General features: G+C 39.3%; 1 protein-coding gene across 6 annotated transcripts in view; it reads right to left on the bottom strand.

Annotated features, from left to right (window-relative positions):
• The window catches only part of ARHGAP6 (Rho GTPase activating protein 6), a 441,720-nt gene that overhangs the window by 55,919 nt on the left and 373,457 nt on the right, over nucleotides 1–12,344 (bottom strand). For all 6 annotated transcript variants that reach the window (XM_024569866.3, XM_045203283.2, XM_045203284.2 and 3 more), the window contains exon 3: nucleotides 2,805–2,876. In XM_024569866.3, the coding sequence (XP_024425634.2) occupies nucleotides 2,805–2,876 (72 nt within the window). The remainder of the gene's footprint in view (nucleotides 1–2,804; nucleotides 2,877–12,344) is intronic.

Below are 12,344 nucleotides of genomic sequence, written 5' to 3'. Positions count from 1 at the left end.
GATCTGCTGTATATTGTGTCAAGCAATTAAATAAAATACAAGACATGATTCATTCTCATTGAATCAATTATTATAGCAGCCTACCAAACATCTAATGAATCTCTATTGGGAAAGCAATTTGATTCCGATAAGATGCTCCTATTTATTTTTAGATGATCTAAACCAAGAGGTCATTTAGAGTTTCCTGTTTTTCCTATTTCACTCTTGGATTCAAATGACTATCATTCTTTACATGTGCAGCTGTTATGAACCCAAACGACAATATTCAAATAGAAGAAAATAATGTGAACTGATTACAACTGTGCAAGATCTGCGCGTTGCCCCCTCGCACACTGGTTCCCAGGACATCCATGCCGTGGAGTGTTGACATAGACAGGACTTTATGTTCGGAAAAGATGACATGTAATTAAGCTTCAGTTAAGCCTAAGACATCTTCTTTTTAAATATCATAGCTACTTTAAAAAAGAAAAAAACTTTTTTTGCCACAAAGTCCGATATTTCTCCCCTTAGCTGCATGGGCAATGTCTTTTCTTTGGAATCATCAGGACCTGTTTCTCCTCAGTCAGCTCTCTGTGCAGCCATACAGAACACAGCCAAGTTTTCACTGAGCCTGTATAATATATAAATATGACTTGGAAAAATGCACAATGGCCCAGTGCATATTCGATTACTTCCCCCGGCCCTTCCTTCAGTGGTCACTTACATTCTTGCTGCCTGCTGTTTTGTGTCATAAGCAAGCACACATACATCTCCCTCTGTTGTGAGAACTCAAACATCCCCCACAAAAATGCTCATCTGTTTAGTCTAGCCTGAATGAGTACTTCAGAAGAATCACCTAACGTCTACATTATGAGTATTCAAATCCCTATATAAATATCATCATCCTAGAATAATCCAATTTTATTTATTTATTTTTAAAAAGATTTTATCTATTTATTTTTAGAGAGAGAAGAAGGGAGGGAGAAAGAGAGGGAGAGAAACATCAATGTGTGGTTGCCTCCTGTATGCCCCCTACCGGGGACCTGGCTGGCAACCTAGGCACATGCCCTGACTGGGAATTGAACCAGTGACCCTTTTGGTTCACAGGTCAGCACTCAATCCACTGAGCCACACCAGCCAGGGGTAGAATGATCCAATTTTAAAGAGCACACATTACTTTATGTGTTAATCTAGTCAGGTAAAGGTGGTGTGTGACAGGAAGAGAATGAGTAAAAATTAGTTTACAAAAGCTATTCTGACTACTAATAATCATCTAAAAATCAGGGCAAGAACATATAAACTAATCCAATAGAATGCATTTATCAGACAATGATAGATTGCTGGACCAACAGTTAGCACCCTTTACCTTCATTATTCCTGTAGCAGACTCTGCTGTGATAGGACATGGCCTGGTGGGTTTACTGGTGAATATGGACCAGAGTTCTCATTTTAGAAGTTGCACATTAGTAGTTGTAAAATTACTCATGCCCAGTGCACCTACAGATCAATGAAATCAGACTTGCTTGGGTGTGGGATTGGACATTGAAAATGTAAAAGGTTCCACAAATGATTCTACTCTGCGATCAGAAGTAGGGAATCATGGACGTTCACCCCCTTTTCTCCAGTTTGAAATAAACAATCTAAATGTCTAGAGATATTCTGGTAGGGGGAGGGGCTATTGGCATCTGTGTAGCGGGTAGAAGCCAGAGATGTTACAAAACACCTCACATGATATACAGGATAGCCCTCGCAACAAAAAATTACCCAGTTTAAACTGTCGATAGTCCCAAGGTTAAGAAATCATGTTCTATGGGAAGTAAAGCATTTGTTTTCCATTCTTCAGACTTCTTTATTCCTTTGCTCCAAAGAAGCAAATGTCATGACCCTCTAGGCATGGTTTAAGATATAGGTGTGGAGTCTGGGATTAATGATGTGGGCTTAGTCTTCTCCAATACTGATCACAGTGCATTTATTTATTATGCCTTCAGTTTATTGCCTTCCATTAGTTTTCAAGCAGAAATTCATTAGTTATATAATATAAAAGAACACCTAGGTGAGGCATATGGCTCTCCTTACTCAACACTCATTTACTATGCCACATAAAATGAAACTACATTCATAGGAGCACACCATTCAGCAGTCATTTCATATGGAAACAAACACAAAAAGTTGTACTGTGCTAATGGGGGCCAGGTGCCCACTATGTGGACTCAATGAGCATTAGTTTGAAATGACTGCAAATACCTCTGAAAGAGTGGCTAAAGTATCAATTCCCTAAATACACGTATAAGGGGACACAAAACATTATGGAGATAGTCAACAATTCACAAAACATATAGGGCAAAGAGTAAGTATGCTATGATCTAACATAAAAATGCTGAGAATGGCTCATCTTCAAAAATCCATGAAGATGAGACTGGTTTTTTTTAGTAGTCATGGTAGGCGAATCCAAACTCTTTCTCATTCAACTAGCCCTGCCTAAATATCTGGATTTGCCAGACAGCTGGTTAATGTTAGAGATGCTATCCATGGCTACTCAACCCAGGTTCTCTCTATGCATAGCTGATTGGCCAGAATCATAATTGGAACCATAAACTTGGCTGAAGTCACACTTTGCTCAAACCAGTTGAACTCATCAGTTCAGTTACAGGGCCACTCAAACACAAAGGAATAGACCAAAACAGCCTTAATGACATTCCATCATAGAAATCCAGTTTACATAATAGAGTTGAAGCACATAAATCTATGCAATTCAAAAACCCCACCAAATTCAACCATTATGCTCCATGGAAGATGTATTCACTGTAGTTCATTCTGTCCCTCACCTTTGTCTTTGTTTTTCTCCTTCCCCAGTGAATCCAGTTTCTTTCTCAAAGATTTCTTCCTCTTTTGCCCATCTGTAAACATTAAAAGAATGAAAAGTTGTTAAAAACAAGCATACAAGTAATATATTTTTAGATTACTGTACATTGCAAATGTTTTTATTTACTTATTTTTGTTGTTGCTCGAGTATGGTTGTCTCCATTTTCACCCCACCATGCCCCACTCGGCCCCAAGCCATATTTTACATTATCAATAACTTTGTTAGAGCAAAAGCATGACTTTTCACTCACTTCACTCATAATCTGACATTTTAAACAGAGCAACGACTCTAAAAATACAAGAAAATCCCGGACTTGGATTACACACATAACTAGAATATTTGTATACGTATACGCTCTTAAATTTTGTTTTAATCATAGAATGTTTGGGAAACTTACTTCCTTGGGAAGTAATTTAGCTTTGATACTTCAGGTATGTTTATTTTTACTATTAGATGATTGTCTTCCTATTTTTCATGTTTATGCAAACCAATTTCATCTTAAAAATTTTGTTATTGAGTTTATTGGGGTGACATTGGTGAATAAACTTACATGTTTCAGGTGTACAGTTTTATAATACATTACCTGTATATTGTGTTCCGTGTTTACTCCCAAAGTCAAGTGTCCTTCCACCACATTTATCCCCCTTTACCTTATTCTACTTCCCCCACCCCATCCTTCTAGTAATCACCATGCTGATGTCTGTGCCTATGAATTGAATTATGCTAAGTGAAATAAGTCAGCCAGAGAAAGACAAATACCATATGACTTCACTTATATGTGAAATCTAATGGACAAAATAAGCTAAAACACAAAATGGAAATAGATTCATAGATATGGAGAACAAACTGATAACTGTGAGAGGGGAAGTGTATCGGGAGGCTGGGTGAAAAAGTGAAGGGACAAGCAAAATAAAAAATAACGATGTTATCTTGAATCAAGTCTCCATGAAAGGAAAGTCAACAGTATATATGGCTTTGACATCCATAAGCCAGTAAAGAGTAACAGAAGAGAGAAATGAATTTGGGGGTTATAGAACTCGGATCTAATTACTGCTGTATCATTTACTAACTGTGCAACCTTGGACAAGTCTCAGTGTCCTCATCTCTAAAGTGGGGACTCCATAGGGTTGTCGTGGGAATTAAATGAAATGATACGTAGAAAGTCCTTCATGGGGACCCTAACACATAAATTCAGATGTGTTTTCTTTTGGAGGGGTTGTATGGTATTCCACAGTATAGCTATATACGGTAATTTAATTAACCATTCCTCCACTGATTAACATTAGGGTTGTTTCTAATTTTTCACTATAATAAGGCATATGTAGCTCATTGTGCTTGTAACACATGCACTTAATACGTCTGTTTAACTCACCAAATAATAAAGATACCACTCATATCAGTAAGCAGCTGCAATTGAATTCCTGGGATGTCATTAAAAAGTATTGGCAGTCATTGCAAGAATGCATTTTGGGATTACGCAGCTGTCAACTTAACATGTGGGAGATGAGAATCGGGAATCCACACTGTGATCAAATAGGAGAAACACAGCCCGTGCCGCGGGAAACTTATGTTTAAAAGGAGGATTAAGAATTGTTTTTTTTATGGGATAGACTAAAAAGTGTAGTAAAGAAAGACACTCAGCCCAATAAAATGTAAAAGCAAGACTCTGATATCAAGAAAAGACTAAACATGCATTCTTCAACAGAAATGAGCATTCCTGAGATCCTCACGGGGCTGCGGACGTTCCCAGCTCCACCTCTCCAAATTTTTGGAGGCAAAAGATACAACAATATAATCAGCAGGCACATTCAACACCTCCTTCCTTTCAAAAAAACAAAACAAATATTTCAAAAATGATTCTCCACCCATAAAATGGAAATAGTTTACAAGAGTCTTCACTCTTGCAATTGTGAGATTGGTATAGGGAAAATTATGTAAATCGGTTGCAACTGTGGCAAAGAGTCATCGGTCTCTTTCATCATGTATGTGTTCTTACCCTCCATGCCTAAAAGGCGATCTAACTATAGGGACTACCACAACTGATGATATACATACAGGTAGTAAACATACTAACTGCACAAGATTCTAACCTGTTCTCCAAATAGGACTGACAGGTCTTCTACTATGTTAATGCTTTGTTTATCACTAGTTCATACCACCAAATGTATTTGACTGTAACAAAAGTATCTTTATTTAAAAAATACTATCATTCCTTCATTTTAATAGTTGACCTGGAAGAGTAACTAAATGATACATGAAAGCATAACAGATTTATTTTTCATAACCATTGGGCAGATTCTGCAATTCAAATAAACTGTGAAAGAACCGAAATAATATTCTCCAGTTCCATCTAAGCTGTCACAAAAGGTAGGAGTTCCTTCTTTCTTCCTGCTGTGTAGTATTACATTGTGTAAATGTACCACATTTTTTAATCCACTCCTCTACTGATGAGCACTTAGGCTGCTCCCAGCTCTTGGCTATTGTAAATAGCGCTGCTATGAACATAGGGGTGCATAGGTTCTTTTGAATTGGTGATTCATGTGGGAACAGGGGGTGGGATGGGCAGAGGGGGAAAATTGGAACAACTGTAATAGAATAACAATAAATGATTTTTAAAAAGAACCAGAACAAATATAGAATAGGGGACATTTTCTTTGAGATAAAATGATTTTTAAACTTCTTAGTTAGGGGCATATCATATATGCAGAATAGTATAAATGTAGGTGTACAGTTTGAATAATAATTAGGAAGCCAACTCCCACATAAGGAACAGCCCGGTTCGGATACAGACTGCTGCCAATACCAAGAAGCCCCTATGTGCCTCCCTCTCCCTCAACCCAGGTCATCACTGGTCTGATTTTTGCAATAATCAGTTTTCTTTCTTTCTTTTCTTTTTTCTTTTTTACTGTGTTACCATTAATGTATGCATTTACAAAAAGTGTAGTTTTTTTCCCCTGCTTTTGAAATCGCATATACAGAATCGCATCGTAGGTATTCTTTCTTGCTTCATTTATTTCATTCATCAAGAATTCCTAAAATTCATTTTGTTGAGGCAGGTAGCTGGAGTTCACTCATTTTGTTTGCTATTCAGTGTTTTCCTGTATGAATATACCACAGTGAATTTACCCATTGAACAGTAGATGGAAATGTGAGTTGTTTCTAGCTTGGGATTATTAGGAACAATGTCTTTGAAAAGTTTTGTTCATGTCTTCTTGTGAATATGTACAAGAATCTAAGACAATGGTTCTTAAAATGTGGTTCTAGGACCAAGAACATCAGGATTGCTCGGGATCTTGTCTGAGATGCAAATTCTATGGTTCCATCCCAGATCTACTGAATTCTGGGGTGGGGATCAGCAGTGTGTGTTTTACCGAGCCCTCCAGGGGATTCTGGTTCACACTAAAAGTCTGAGAACCACAGTTCTAGCAGATGTGTGTAGAAGCTACATTGGCAGGTCAGCGTGCCATGCAATCTTACAGGTTTGGGCAGGTAACACTGAAATCTTTTCAAAGCAGTTTTTGCTAGTTTATATTCCCACCACCAAGAGATTACCCAGTCTCACAAGGATAATATGGATTTCAAACTCCAAAACTCCATACATTTTCTTGAAACTTCCTTATAGGAAAAACGTGACCTTTGTGAATATTGGCCTACAATTTTGTTTTAAAAAAAAGCTTAACTATTTACCACAAATATTGTCTTTTTCATTTAATGAGACAGAGGTGAATGTCATTAACAGGAACGAGATGAAATGGTGGGTGATGTGCAATTATGTGAAATGATACGCTGCTTTATGCCATTTTGTCATTTAAAATCATCAGGAAAATGATCAGAGCTGTGAAATGAAACTGCTACCTTCTTTGTTCCCTTGTGATCAATTAGCAGTCTGCTTATGGAGTCTCCGGTTTGTGAAGACTGTCTTCTATTCCCATAGATCACAGAGAAGCTGCCCGAGAGACTGACAGATTATGTGCAGCCACACGGAACAGTTTGTGTGCAACCAGTGCCTTGGACGGCAGTAAGTGTAATAAGTGCCATTCCACATTTCACAGAAATTTAAGCTTCCTAATTATCAATACAACACGGCAATGTTTTACAGTGCAAATGGTAATGAGCACATGCTTGCTAACCGCTTCCAGGGTGTGCATCGTCTTACAGGCAGCAGTGAGCTGTAGAGAGAACTTGGGTCACATGTCCTGATCAAAGGTTTCTTGGAACAAGAACTTGGGGATTGGATTTCATGTACCCTCCTTTCCAACACACGTACAGGACATGTCCCACACACATACAGCACAATGGCAGAGGGCAACGTAGCAATCCCTCCACATACTAGTGGCCCCAAAGCAAAGGAATCCTCAATATGGAGTATGGTTGATCTAAGCCTCCTTTTGTGGGTGACCAATACCACATAGGGTCTTCAAGAGGGTAGAGAACAAGAAAACATGAGATTTCTCCTCTAGGATATGCTTTTCATGACCTCATTCATCCACTGTCAGCTGGAGTTCCATTTTAAGGCTTGTTTCTCTAGCTAGACTAGAAGCTCTCTGAGGGCACAACCATGTCTTCTAGGCTTTTGTCGCCCTCCAAGTCAACAGCACAGAGTGGGGCACACCATGAGGACTTGTTATCTCCGTCCATGGTCAGAAGTAAGATGGAGGTTCTGGGTTGGTTCCGAGAGAACACAGGACCAATGAAGTACACAACTCCTAATTTTAAGGTGATCAGATTCAGGAAATGTGGGTTATAAAACAGTATTTTCCATGTTAAATTGGTTAAACTGGTGATGGAAGAGTGAGGGTTATTTTGAGGGAGTGGCTATTGCCTGAAAGGGGGCACAAAGGAGCCTTCTGGGTTTCTGGGAATGTTCTATATCTTGATCTGATTGGCGGTTACATGATTTATACATATTAAGAATCTATTGAGTTGTACTGGTGGACATCGATACTTATGCACATTATTCTCTATATATGTTATTCCTCAATGAAAATAATATCAAAAGACTATCATTTTAACAGAATGGCACAAACATCAAAATTACATTAACTGCATAGGTCTGAAAACTCAGCAAGAAAGTCTTGCACAAGAAAGTTCTTTTTTTTACAAAAGAGTTCTGGAATATTTAACTTTTCTAAATATCTAAATACCTATGACCTCTTCAGACCACTGTGACTCCTCTGTGACACAGGCATACAGTAGGAATGAACAGCTCATATTTATGGAGCATGTACTATAAGCTAAGTGCTTCGTACCTGTGACCTTATTACATCCTCACAGGTATATGAAGCCCGAACTATTATTTTTGCCCGCTTTACAGATGAAGAAACTCAGTTCAGAAAAGGTTGAGTAACTTGTCCAAGGACAGAAGTTGGGAAGCAGTAAATTCAGAATTTGCACTCAGGACTGTCCAATAAGAAAGCTGGTGCTCCTAACCTCTACTTGTGCTGTAGTGAGGAAAATGTGCCTATTTGAGGTATGTGACATTAAAGGCCAGATGTATGGACTAACATGCCCAAGGTAATACAGAGTTAGAAAGGAAAGCGAAACACACAATTTTAAGCTCAAATTCACCAGAATTGGCATGAGTCATTTTTGCATCTATATTATCTAATATACATCAACATACAATCAACTGAGGTAGCTTTTTGGTTGACTCATTTTACAGTTGAGGGAACTGAAAATCAGACTAAAGCAAATGTTCCAAATGCAAAGCACTGGTAGGTGTTGGAATTGCAATTTAAACTCAAATTCCAGCTCTTTCCAAAAAGCCCAGCTCTATCTTGAGAGGGATAGATAGGAGCAGAATCCAGATATCTGTGATAAGAAGCTCAAAATCCTTTCTGTAAGGTCGCTTTACCTCTGCATCATGAGAGATGGTTCTGGAGTTGTTTCAAAACAATGCATGTTCATCTGTGAGGGTCATTAACACTGCCCTCCGAAAAGTATGGGTGATGGACGTGAAGACGCTAAGGCTCATTCCTTACCGAGGCAGTCACAGGGAATGGATATAGTCAGCCTGAATTCACAGGTGCACCTGGATATGGAACAGGGCACCAACGTTTAAGCCCTTTACTTGCAGAGCTCCATAAAGATTACATTACTGGAAAAGACAAGAAGTCACCTGCACTGAGATATGAAATAAAGGAAAACACTTACTAAATGTCTTCTAGGGACAAAACCCTAATGCTTCTACAGACACAGGCCAAGAACTAGCCTAGTGGGTGCAAAATAACCATATTTATTCTCCCACTGTTTGGGTATTTAGCCCTCACAGTGATTTATGAAAACTTGAGCTCTAATGCAAAGGTAGAGACATTTAAGCCTGGGCCCCTGCACACCTGGCAAGCCTTGGAGTTTGCAACTCCGTCCCACCTGAAAAGGAAGTTTCTAGCTTGTTTCAAATCTTCAAAAAATTCCTGTTGAGAGAAGTTTGAAGGAATGCTTTTTGGCACTACCTCCCCTGCTGTTCCCAACCACAGCTGTCTCATTATTTACTTGGACCAGAAAAATAGACTCTCAGAGAATGCAAACCAAAGGAATTCATCAGCAGTGAGGGGAGCTCAGTTTAAAACGCAGGAAAATGGTATAAAAGAGACAACTGGGTGGTAGAATGAGAAGTAGCCCTTTAGACACTGCCCATAATCTATGCCAGGGTTTCTTAGCCTTGGCACTAGTGATATTTGGAGCTGGCTAATGCTTGTTCTGAGGAACTGTTCTGTGCATGGTAGGATATTTAGCAGTATCCCTGGCCTCAGTTTACAACACATCAGAGTACCCACCCATGCTCTGCTGTGACAACCAATTATGTCTCTGGACATCATCAAACGTCCCGCAGGGGCAAAATCTCTCTGGTTGAGAACTACTGTTCTATGCACAACTCTACCTAGAGAACAGCTATGCACTCAAACCATGGGACATCCAAACTACAAATTATTCACATTTCCCCACTTGTCACAATGTTCAATTTATATCTAATGTCAGTTTGTTTTAAACAGAACAATATAAAAATGTTTACAAATTATTGAGTCTTTATATGCCAGGTTGAATTTGGGGCACAGTAACCATTTCCTTCAATTTATAAAGAAATGTAAGCATGTCTATGTACATCCTTCTATGAAATTCCCACAGTTGGGGAAACAAAGCAAGTTCCTTGAGTAAATAGCTTCCTATTTCTTTGTATGACGTGCTTTTTTCTCCTTTAGGGGATAGATCAGGTGGGGAACAGCATCTGATGGTGACCAGTTAATGAATGGATGTATGAATGGAGTCTCTTTAGCCTGCAGGGAAGACTCAGGGGATACTGTCGTTCTTTACCTTTTTTTATTTTAGAGTACTATGCTTAGGCATGGCTACATGGTAGGAAACTGGAGTCTCCAGCCTGCAGCCACATGAGTGGGCCTGCACACTGATCCTGTAGCCCAAGCCAAGCCTTCACATGACTACAGTCCCAGCTGAGCTTGATGGCGACCTCATGAACCCGAATCTGAACCAGAACAACAACGCTAAGGCATTCCCAGATATTCCCAGCCTAAGATAGTCTCCAAAACTGTGTGGGATAAGAAATGTTGGTTATTTTTATAGAAAAGGAAGAAGAAAAGATGCCTAGCTAAATGCATGTGGTATACTGGATGGAATCCTGGAACAGAAGATATTAGTGGGGACACTGGTAAAATCTAAACAAGTCTTTAGTTTGGTTGATAGTAATGTATAAATGTTTTCTTAGTTGTGATAAATGTACCTAGGTTATATATATTATTGTTAGGGGAAGCTGGGTGAATTGCATAAGGGAACTCCATATTATCTTTAGAACTTTTCTGTAAATCTAAGTCATTCCCAAATAAAAATTATTTGTAAAAAAGTCCTTTCTCCCAGGCACTGGATGTATCCAAGCAAAGGTTGAAAACATCTGTCAAGCATGTGAGAAAGAGGAAGGATTTACTGCTCACTGAAGCACTTCTGAAACCTGCAGGCTGGAGAGCTCAACTTTATGGCAAGAAGCTGACTCACGATGCAGTTTCTCACCTGGCTGACACTATTGAAACAATCTTCCTGGTCACAAGTTCCCTGACCTGAAGGAAAACAAGTGTCTAGGTCAATATAAGGCATCCCCTACCTCTGCCGTTCGGGTGTAGCATGTTTTCTGGAAAGGGGGTGGACACATGAGAGACCTGAGCGGGTTTGTTTTTACAGCCCTGGTGATGTTGTCATACAGGGCTGATTAATTTGTCTCCAGATACCTCCTATTTCATAGGTACTCTGAATCCCTTCTCTGCTTAAGTTATTCAGACTTAGTACTTGTCATTTGCTTCCAAGAACACTGATTAGTACAGAAATCTGTTTATTATTCAAGTTCTCATGCCTATCTTGATAAAGCAAAATATAGACTTTAAATTATATTTATGAATGTGCATTAGGTGAGTTCTACAATCTGTGGCTGTCTTACAAAAGTGTTTACTAAAAATATATTTTATCCTTAACTAAAACTAAAATTCATCCTTTAGTTTCATCTACTTCCCCTTTTGAGGGCTCTAAGGCCATAGATCTCCCAAAATGAAGGCAAGAAAAAAAAACCTAAACCAGGTATTTTATTTCCAGTTTAGAAAAGGAGGTTTGTCAAAGAAGCAATAACATTATTAATGGTCCTGGGCACTTGAGAGCCATTCATTGTGCCCATACTCCACCCGTAGTCATTAGTCTCCAATGACTAATCTCCTAAATGTATCGGTAAGTTTATGTGGCCCGCCACGTCAACAATGGAAAACAGACAGAGACTGATGAGAGCTGGGCAACCAAACCCCAAGTCAAAATCATATTTCAGGAAAAGTCAGGCTGGACATTAGAGTCAGTCACTGCCATCACCATCCTCAGTGGAATGAATTCAAAATTGCCCCTGCTAGTTTGAGTTGTCTGCTCCATATTCAGGAAAGGGAAGAGAGAGAAGACATGGAAGAAAGAGGGAAGTAATTACCAGGAAAATGGCCACCTCTGCTTCTCGGCAAGAAACCTGGCAGCAAGCCCTGGACAGCGGGACCGATGAGACTAGTACAATACTCTGATGTAAGAGTTGAACTGGGGTTAGCCCCAGAGATTTAGGAAAGGAGCCAAAGCAGGGATGTCTTCTCTGTTCTAAAAGTGTCCAGGAATGTTGCACCACAAAACACGATCAATTTCCTTGGCTTGGGAATATTATTTACACTATAACAGTTACCTGTTTACATGGCATCTTCCCCTAGAAAACGGGCTCATCCCCCATATATTGGTCCAGCCACTGTTCCATCTCTCCCTCCACCTAACATTGATTAAGTACATGCTGTAGGTGAGACAGAACTAGTTCTATGGACCCAGATGAATGGACACTATCTCTGTCTTTGAGAAACTCAGTTTTGTGTTAAAGACAGAGATACATGAAAACCTCATTAAATGAAAATGAAAAACGCTTCAGCAGAGACATTTACTAGGCGGTAGGGGAAAAGTGAGAAGGCTGTCCCCAACTGTGCTTGTGAAG

Source organism: Desmodus rotundus, chromosome X (assembly GCF_022682495.2).
Source record: "Desmodus rotundus isolate HL8 chromosome X, HLdesRot8A.1, whole genome shotgun sequence".
NCBI lineage: Eukaryota > Metazoa > Chordata > Mammalia > Chiroptera > Phyllostomidae > Desmodus > Desmodus rotundus.
This window is presented reverse-complemented; position numbering and strand designations above follow the sequence as displayed.